The 10,235-nt window shown below is 44.2% G+C and overlaps 1 protein-coding gene across 3 annotated transcripts in view; it reads left to right on the top strand.

The window, feature by feature from the left end:
• Window positions 1-10,235, top strand: part of GARRE1 (granule associated Rac and RHOG effector 1) — a 93,212-nt gene that overhangs the window by 69,102 nt on the left and 13,875 nt on the right. For all 3 annotated transcript variants that reach the window (XM_017504227.2, XM_017504228.2, XM_017504224.2), the window contains 3 exons: window positions 1,265-1,362; window positions 6,728-6,853; window positions 7,642-8,681. In XM_017504227.2, the coding sequence (XP_017359716.1) occupies window positions 1,265-1,362; window positions 6,728-6,853; window positions 7,642-8,681 (1,264 nt within the window). The remainder of the gene's footprint in view (window positions 1-1,264; window positions 1,363-6,727; window positions 6,854-7,641; window positions 8,682-10,235) is intronic.

Below are 10,235 nucleotides of genomic sequence, written 5' to 3'. Positions count from 1 at the left end.
CCAGCCTGGGTAACGAGCGAAACTCTGTCTCAAAAAAAAAAAAAAAAAAAGTTCCTTGTTATTCAGAGAGCAGACACTCCTTCCTAGTTCCTTGTGTCTTGATTGCAAGGCACATTTGTCTGACTTTAGGTTATGGTTCTGGGGATGGGAGGAGAGAGGAAACACCTGTGTGGTCCAACAATGGCTATTCCTTTGACAGGAAGTGTTTTGCAAAGGTCACTGCAGATCGGCTATCGGAACTCTGTTTATACCAGTGAAAGCTGGCTCCATTAGAAGCTCAATTTGGACTGGGATACACAGCTCTGTACAGTTTTACCCTTTCTGAAATATTACAGATTTGGTTTTAAAATATTTTATGTTTTTTTAAAAAAGTTGTTTTAGTTAATTGAAAATATATTCATAACTTTCAAACTCTAGATTACATAGGATACTCTATCATCTGTCTAGCATTAAAGAAAGACTCTTCCTGGAAATAAGAGGAAATCATTCAAAAAGGGTTAGTTTTTCCTCTGTCCTGAAGTAGTTCAGTTTTTATTGATGGTTGAGGATAAAATAATCTTTAAAAAAAAGTTTCATCCACTTCTGGGCATGTCATGACAAATGGGTTTATCTGAAGCATTAGTTTGACTTTTGTTGTTGTTGTTGGGACGGAGTCTCTCTGTATTGCCCAGGCTGGAGTGAAGTGGCGCAATATCAGCTCACTGCAACCTCTGCCTCCAGGGTTCAGGCAGTTCTGCCTCCCGAGTAGCTTGGACTGCAGGCGCTCACCAGCATGCCCGGCTAATTTTCATATTTTTAGTAGAGATGGTGTTTCACCGTGTTGGCCTGGGTGGTCTCCTGACCTCAAGTGATCCTCTCACCTAAGCCTCCTAAAGTGCTGGGAATTAACAGGCGTGAGCCACTGTACCCAGCCTGGTTTGACTTTCATTGGCACTTTTACTTTTTTACATGAAGTAAAAAATATTAAGGTAAAGGAAACAAAATAATTCCTAATTAACATATTTATAGTATGGAAAAAGTGCTAGAGGTGCTTGCCAGTTCAATAAAATCGCATGCCCAGAATGTGTTTCCTGTTTATTGAGGTGTTCTTAAATTCAGTCATCTTTACTACTAGCTATTGTCTTCATGGGTCCCTGACTGGCCTCGGCATAACTCTACTGCTAGGGGAATAGTTCTTGGAGAGTCATTTTATGTATTGGATTTTATTCTGATTTGTTTTCCTCTCTGAAAGCTGGTTGTTGTTATTTGTTTTTTTCTGTCTTAGGTGGTGGTTGACACGGCACAGATTGAAAATAAAGAAGCCTATGCCCCCCAGATCAGTTTAGAAGGCTGTAGAATCGTGGTTCAAGTCCCATCCACATGGTAATGTGCCTCTTACTTTAAACGGAGCCTAAGCACTGGTTAATGTTTGCACATCTTTGAAATGATGGCTTTGTTTTGAACAGTCCCTATGCTAGCTGACACGATGAGTCTTGCTGCATGTGCAGGTTTATGGGCAGCAGTGGTATGTTAGTAGCATGTGTCATGATTATTAGACTATGATGAGGAAGCCAAAGTCTGAAAAATGGCCTCATTGACCATAATATAACTAAATGTTATATAATCTTGGATTATAATCAGCAGTATTATCTTTGTTACTGAGTCTACAGCTTTTAAACATAGTATATCATTTTCTCTAAGTTATCCAGTATTCTCTAAAGCTAAGTAGAGAACACAGAATTTTTCCTCCTTTGTTATAGCTACAACCCTGATGATCTTGAGCTCATGTAATGACACACCCAGTGTCTTTTTTGTTTATTTGTTTGTTTGTTTGAGAAGGAGTCTTGCTCTGTCACCCAGGCTGAAGTGTAGTGGCATGATCTCAGCTCACTGCAACCTCCACCTCCCTGGTTCAGGCACTCCCTCTACCTCAGCCACCCCAGTAGCTGGGATTACAGGTGCACACCACCACGCCTAGCTAATTTCTTTGCATTTTTAGTAGAGATGGGGTTTCACGTGAAACATGTTGGCCAGGCTGGTCTCGAACTCCTGACCTCAGATGATCTGCTTGCCTTGACCTCCCAAAGTGCTATGAGCCGAGAGCGTGCCATTGCACTCCAGCAGGACACGGTAGCTCATGCCTGTAATCCCAGCACGTTGGGAGGCCACGGCAGGTGGATCACGAGGTCAGGAGTTCAAGACCAGCCTGGCCAAGATGGTGAAAACTCATCTCTATTAAAAAATACAAAAAATTAGCCGGGCACGGTGACATGCCCTTATAATCCCAGCTACTCAGGAGGCTGAGGCAGAGAATTACTTAAACCCGGAAGGTGGAGGTTGCAGTGAGCCAAGATTGCACCACTGCACTCCAGCCTAGGTGACAGAGCAAGACACCCTCTCAAAAAAGAAAGAAAATGTAACGGCCGGGCATGGTGACTCACACCTGTAATCCTAGTACTTTGGGGGGCCGAGGCAGGCTTTTGAGACTTACGTTTAGGATGCCTGAGGTCAGGAGTTTGAGACCAGCCTGGCCAATGTGGTGAAACCTCATCTCCTCTAAAAATACAAAAAATTTGCAGGCCATGGTGGCAGGTGCCTATAATCGCAGCTAATCAGGAGGCTGAGGCATAAGTATCGCTTGAACCTGGGAGGCGGAGGTTTCAGTGAGCCAAGATCACACCACTGCATGCCAGCCTGGGAGATAGAGCAAAACTCAATCTCCAAAAAAAAAAAGAAAAGAAAATATATAATTTCACCTAATATTCGGAGACAAAGTAAAGAAACCATATGGGGCTGGGTACGGTGGCTCATTCCTATAATCCAGCACTTTGGAAGGCTGAGGCAGGTAGATCACCTGAGGTCAGGAGTTCAAGACCAGCCTGACCAACATGGTGAAACCCTGTCTGTACTAAACATACAAAAATTAGCCGCTTGTGGTGGCATGCGCCTGTAATCTGAGCTACTTGTGAGGCTGAGGCAGGAGAATTGCTTGAGCTCGGGAGACAAAGGTTGCAGTGAGCCGAGATTGTGCCACTGCACTCCAGCCTGGGGGACAGTGTGAGACTCCAACTCAAAAAAAAAACAAAAAAAAAAACCAAAACACCTGTATGATGTCATTTTGCCCAGAATGTTGTTAAATTGTTTTAGAATAACAATACTAGTTTGAGCCAGACTGTGAAAAACAGGCAAAGAGGTTGTTGAGTAGAGAATAAGTACATTTCTGGAGGGCAGTTTAGTACATCATAAGCCCACCTTGGCCTTCCAGAGTGCTGGGATTACAGGCATGAGCCACCACTCCCTGCCCTGAATTCTTAAATTTTTCCAATTCAAGCTGTAATTGGAAAATGTTAAAACTTAACCAGAATTCTCATTTTGAAGGAAACAGTTTGAACTTTTGGATAGTTGGGTGAATATAAACAGCCCATGTGAAAATGACTAACACTTCGGTTTATTTTGAAAACTGTCTGTGGGGTTGATTTCCTTTGTAACTCATTGCATCCACACCAAAAAGACCTTATAGACTGTGATTCCTTGCAGAGTCTCCCTCTGCTGGCTGCTTTTGGTAATTTTGCAAAATTTTTGTTTTTTTGTTTCTTTCAAACTACAAAATACTGTATGTGCTTGTTGGGAAGAACACAAACAGAAATGATTGCTTTACTCCACCTAGAGAAAAAGGATATTGTTAGCAAAGCAAGTCAATAATTTATTATATGCTGCCAGATAAGGTTTTTTCCAAAGTATACCTTGTTTTTAATCATATTTTTTGTATTTAATCTATCCGATATCCATGCTTCGTTTCACCAAATATTTGCTGAATGCTTACTGTGTATCAGACACTGTTCTGGGCTCTGGGAATTTAATTATGAGCAAGATACACAGGGTCCCTGACCCTCATAAACCAACTTGAGAATAGAGAAGGGGGAGACAGCTGTTACATATAAGAGGTAAGTGCAAACACAGGCAGGCGCATGATGGAAATGAGAGGAGCGTGCCATTATATGATAGAGAATAAGTGGGATAGAGACTAGGGGGAGACTTTTAGACAGGGAGTCAGTCTGGAAGGAACTCTGAGGATGTGACATTGGATTTGAGACAAGCCTGCCATGTGTAGAGCAGATGGGGAACACACTCCAGGAAGAAGGAATGCCAGTGCAGCGGTCTCAGGTGTGATCCAGCATAGAAAGGAGATGTGCCAGGTGGTGATGAAGACGGGAAGTTGTAGACATCAAGATTTGCAGGGCCTTTGAGGGAATTGGGTTTTTAATCTAAGAATAGGTAGAGGGTTTTAAGCAAGTCTTGGTGATTTGTCAACAGAATGGGTTTAGCTTGTTTTTTTGTTTTTGTTTTTGTTTTGAGATGGAGTCGCGACCTATCACCAGGCTGGAGTGCAGTAGCACGATCTCAGCTCACTACAACCTTCGCCTCCCAGGTTCAAGCAATTATTCTGCCTCAGCCCCCCAAGTAGCTGGGACTATAGGCACGCAATACCACACCCAACCAATTTTTGTATTTTTAATAGAGGCAGGGTTTCACCATGTTGGCCAGGATGGTCTCGATCTCTTGACCTTGTGATCCGCCCGCCTCAGCCCTCCCAAAGTGCTGAGAGTACAGGCATGAGCCACTGCACCCCTGATTTAGTTTCTTAAGGGCATTTTATTGATCAGCTCAAGACTGATGAGTAAAATAAAAACGCCAGTTTGTTGATTGTTGATTTTTCAGAAAGATAAATTATTATCACCAGGAGCTATAGTACTTTTTTCTGCATGGCCAACAAATGCTCTCCTAGTGGGCAAACATAACAAGCCAAGTCACAACAAAAGCAAATGTGTCCTGATAATCAGTGATTCCAGGCAGAGAGAATTGGGTGCACCGAACCTTGGCCAGGTTCAGCTGCCAAGATTGTCTCTGAGGAGTCCAAGGTCTGGCTGGGTACTGGCGTTGTTGCTCACCCTTTCCTGTGCTTCTGAGCCTGGCCAGCTCTCATTTCATTCTCTGATACATTTCTTCCCAAGTCAAAGTCATGTTAGGGAGTACTGCTACCTCTTTGGGTGACTTTGCAAGTGTTGAGTTCACCATTTAGCTCCCAGAGTGCCCAGGATCTGGCAAACATCATCTTCCTAATAGACCTCTGATGCTCAGTTTTCCCTCTCAGAAAAGGGCTCTTGGCCAGACAGTGGCTCACACATGTAATCCTAGTAATTTGGGAATCTGAGGAAGGAGGATCTCCTGAGCTCAGGAGTTCAGGACCACCCTGGAGAACATAGTGAGACGCCATCTCTACAAAAAAAAATTTAAAAATTAGCTAGATATGGTGGTACAAGCCTCTAGTCCCAGCTACTTGGGAGGCTGACATGGGAGGATCACTTGAGCCCAGGAGGTCGAGGCTGCAGTGAGCTATGATCACACCACTGCACTCCAGCCTTGAAGATAGAATGAGACTCTGTCTAAAAAAAAAAGTGTCAGGGGGTCCTCTTGGTGGAGATGCCTTGAATGGACAGTGGAGACCCAAATGATGTGAAGCTGCTGGCCATACCAAGATCTCGGGCAAGAGAAGTTCAGGCAAAGGCAACAGCAAGAACAAAGGTCCTGAGGTGTGGACTAACCCATCTAGGGAGCAAGAGAAGGCCTCACGCCTGGGACAAGGTCGAGGGCCTGGGCACAGAGGGCGTTGAGGGCTGTGGTGAGCGTTTAGATGTTATTTCAATCACGATGAGATGCCATTGAAGGGTTTTAAGCAGGAGAGTGATGTGTTCTGATTGGCACTACAGGAAGCTCACTCTTGGCTGCTGTGTGAAGGATGGGCTTTGGAGGTATAGGAGTAGAGAAAAAGAGACCAGGTGAGAGCTTGGTTCTGAGATTCAGGAGTGGTAGTTTCCTGAAGCAGGGAGTTCATAAGCAAGATGGTGAGAAGTGCTTAGATTCTGGATGTGTTTTAGAAGAGCTGTCGGGATTCAATGATGGACTGCATGCAAGTTGTGAGGGAACTAGAGAGGATGTGTAAGTTTTAGGGTAGCCAATTGTGTTGTTTACTTATTGGAGAAGTCGGTAGGAATCAGAGTGTCTGAGCTAGCACAGACCCCACAGGTTAAGGGCTCCCCACTTCAGATGCCAACCACAAGTCCCAGGTTGTCACCCAGCTTCTAACCAATCAGCTATAAGTTAGGGGTCCCCATTACCTTCTCAGGTTTGATATTTTGTTGTAATGGCTCACAGAACTCAGTAAAACATTTAGTTACATTTATGGTTTATTATAAAGGATATTATAGCAGATCCTAACAGCCAGATGAAGAGGTCTATAGCGTGAGGTGTGTGGGGTGGGGTCCTAAGCCTCCATGCCCTTGCCAGGTGTGCCCCACACCCAGCACCTTAGTGTGTTTACCAGCATAGAAGCTCTCAGAACCTCATGGTCTAAGGATTTTTATGCAGGCTTCGTCATATAAGCAAGTCATCTTGTGAGAACAAAAGACACTGTCACCCAGGAAATCTCAAGGGTTTTAGGAGCTCTGTATCAGGAACTGGAGGCAGAAACCAAATATATATTTCTGATATCACAAGATCTCAGACCCTTTTGCTTCCTCCTCCTCTTGTGGAGCAGTGAGTTCCAGTGTTCTCTCCATGTTCTTACAGTCACTGTATTTTTATTGGGTACCAGAAGTATATAAAAGTTGTAACCTTTTCTATGAGACCTGCTTGAAAGACCTTTGCAGAGAAGTTCAGCCAATGCTAATGCAGTCTAATTTGTGTCTAGGTGTCTGAAAGAAGACCCTGCTACCATGTCCCTGCTGCAGAGAAGCCTTGATCCTGAGAAGACCTTGGGTCTGGTGGACGTGCTCTACACAGCTGTACTGGACCTAAACCGCTGGAGGGCTGGAAGGTTGGTGTATGTGCTGGTCACTTGAATTGTCTGTGGTTTGCATTTAGATGCATACAGGGACAGTGTGACCATGCACAATTTCATGTGTGCTTGTGTCACTGGTAGTATGTGGTATTGTAAATAAGGCAATAGGTTTTTAATTATTCTGAAAGCAAAAGTTACCTTTTTAGTAACTTTTGTTTTCAGAATAATTAAAAACCTGCAGAAAAGTGGCAAGAATAATACAAAGAACTGCTCCATGCACTGTACCCAGATTCCCCAATTTGCTAACATTTTTGCCTTCCTTTATTTTGTCATTTGAGAGGAAGTCCATCAAGAGGACTTTTAACTGAACTCAGATTCTCCTTCTGAATTAAGAACAGAGAAATGTTTAGAAAATTTACTTACGTCTTTTAGAATTTTTTTTTCTTTTTCAATCAGTTCTCTCAGGTTGCTCTCAGCCCCTGTCCTCCAGGCACAAAGCTAGCCTCTGTGAGTTGCATCCCCACAGCTAGCCATGCTTTCCCCTCCTGTGCCATCATTAGAGGGTTTCACTCAATCACACTCCTCAGGCCAGAATCCTAGCAGAGCTTCCACAGTCCTGTGTTAGACACTAGATTTCATACTCTCCAAACCCCTGGGTGTTCATTTATCTATAAAATAAGTGAATCTGTTACCAATCAGAGAGATTTTTCTTGCTCTCAATGCCATTCTTTTTTTTTTTTCTCAACGCCATTCTTAAATACAAAGAGGTCCATTTCATTATTATATATATTTATCTTTTTTTCTTTAAATTTCTGTTTAAATAGGGAGCAAGCTTTACCCTGTATACAGATCCAGCTGCAAAGGGAGATCTGTGATTTTGGGAACCAGGCTGACCTGCCTTCTGGAAATGGAAACAAATCTTCAGGTGGCCTGCAGAAGACATTCTCCAAACTGACATCCCGGTTCACCAAGAAAGCTTCATGTACCAGCTCCAGCAACAGCACAAATTATTCCATCCAAAATACCCCTTCCAAAAACATCTTCATAGCTGGTTGTTCAGAAGAGAAGGCCAAAATGCCTGGCAATATTGATACAAGGTTACAAAGCATTTTGAACATTGGTAATTTCCCCAGGACTACAGACCCTTCACAGTCAGCTCAGAATTCCAGTAATACAGTGGCCAATGGCTTTCTCATGGAGAGGCGTGAGAACTTCCTGCATGGAGATGATGGCAAGGACGAGAAGGGTATGAACTTACCAACTGACCAGGAAATGCAAGAGGTGATAGATTTTCTCTCAGGCTTTAACATGGGCCAGTCACATCAGGGCTCTCCATTGGTGACAAGGCGTAATTCTGCTGCCACAGCCATCGTGACTGAGCAGAAGGCAGGAGCCATGCAGCCACAGCAGCCGTCACTGCCTATGCCCCCTCCACCACGGCCACCCCAGGCTGGGGCACATACACCTCTGACACCCCAGCCAGGACTGGCACCTCAGCAGCAGTCCCCAAAGCAGCAACAACCTCAAGTCCAATACTACCAACACCTACTCCAGCCCATTGGACCGCAGCAGCCCCAGCCCCCGCCCCAGCCTCGGGCACCTGGGAAATGGGTACCTGGTTCATCCCAGCAGCCAGCGCAGACGGTTGGAGCAGGTCTGTCTCCTCTTGGTCAGTGGCCTGGCATATCTGATCTCAGTTCTGACTTGTACAGCTTGGGTCTGGTGAGCAGCTATATGGATAATGTGATGTCAGAGGTTTTGGGACAGAAGCCACAGGGACCTAGAAATAACACCTGGCCAAACCGTGACCAAAGTGATGGAGTCTTTGGAATGCTGGGAGAGATTCTCCCTTTCGATCCTGCAGGTATGTGAAGCCTCCCACCCCTTGCCCAGTGTCAACAGCAAACACAGCTTCTGAGGTCTTCCCAGGGCCTGTCTGCTGCAGCCTTACTCGTGAAGGTGAAATCACTTAATCCCCCTTTACAACCCTTTCTTACTGTGGAGGCAAGTGTGGGACAGATCTAGCAAGAGTGGGAAACAATGGTGAGAGAGGAGCTGAGAACGTGAGTGGTCTATTTTTCTTACTTTATAGAGAACAGAATTGAGGCTAAGAGAGGTTACTTGAGTAGCTCAAAGTCCCATAGGTCAAGTGGGCTCCAATCTAGGCCAGCCCATTCCTGGAAGCCAACGGGAACAGCCTTTTTTGGGGTGCTTTTTTCTTGACTGTATAACCTATTCTTTGCAATGCCTTTTTTTTTGCCTAAACTCTAGGACCTATGAAAGGTGGCAGACAACCTTTTGCCTTTATAGAATACAGCTTCTCCTGGCCTAAACAATGAAAATACTACCATAATCATCTTAAGAAATTAGAGAAGGAATTTACAAACAACAAACTAGGAGGAGGAATTAAGGGGGAAAAGCCAAAAATAAGTAAATTAAAAAGAAAAATATAGTAGAAATTGCAAATAACTCTAAAAGAAGGATCTTTGGAAGACCAATAAAATGTCTAAGCCAATTTATTCTAAGCCTGATTAAGAGACAACAGGGAGAAACAAAATTAGGAAATATAAATGACACATGGCTGGGCAAGGTGGCTCACGCCTATAATCCCTGCACTTTGGGAGGCTGAGGCTGGCAGATCACAAGCTCAGGAGATCAAAACCATCCTGGCTAACATGGTGAAACCCTGTCTTTACTAAAAATACAAAAATTAGCTGGGCGTGCTGGTGTCCACCTGTAGTCCCAGCTACTTGGAAGGCTGAGGCAGGAGAATCACTTGAACCCGGGAGGCAGAGGTTGCAGTGAGCCGAGATCACGCACTACACTCCAGCCTGGGCAACAGAGCAAGACTCCAAAAAAAAAGAAAAAAGAAAAAGACGCATTAAAAACACTTTAGTGGCTCATGCCTATAATCCCAGCACTTTGAGAGGCTGAGGCGGGAGGATCGCTTGAGGCCAGGAGTTTGAGACCAGCCTGGTCAGCATCACAGAACCCCCATCTCTACTAAAATTTAAACAAAAAGTTAGCTGATTGTGGTGGTGCTTGGGAAGCTGAGGCAGTAGGATCTCTTGAGCCCAGGATTTTGAGGCTGAAGTGAGCTATGATCATGCCACTATACCCCAGCCTGGACAACAGAGAGAAATCCTGTCTCAAAAAAAAAAAAAGCACCTTAAAACATTACCATCTAAGACTTAATAGCAATACATTTGAAAATTCAGCAGAAAGTGGATTCTTTCCTAGTAAAATAGGCATTACAAAATTATACCAAGAAGTGGAAAACCTGGGCAGGCACAGTGTCCTACGCTGGTAATTCTAGCACTTTGGAAGGCTGATGTAGGTGGATTACATGAAGCCAGGAGTTCAAGACAAGCCTGGCCAACATAGTGAGACCCCCCCATCTCTTTTTTTTTTTTTTTTT

The sequence above is a fragment of the Cebus imitator genome, unplaced genomic scaffold (assembly GCF_001604975.1).
Source record: "Cebus imitator isolate Cc_AM_T3 unplaced genomic scaffold, Cebus_imitator-1.0 Scaffold318, whole genome shotgun sequence".
NCBI classification, from domain to species: Eukaryota; Metazoa; Chordata; class Mammalia; order Primates; family Cebidae; genus Cebus; species Cebus imitator.
This window is presented reverse-complemented; position numbering and strand designations above follow the sequence as displayed.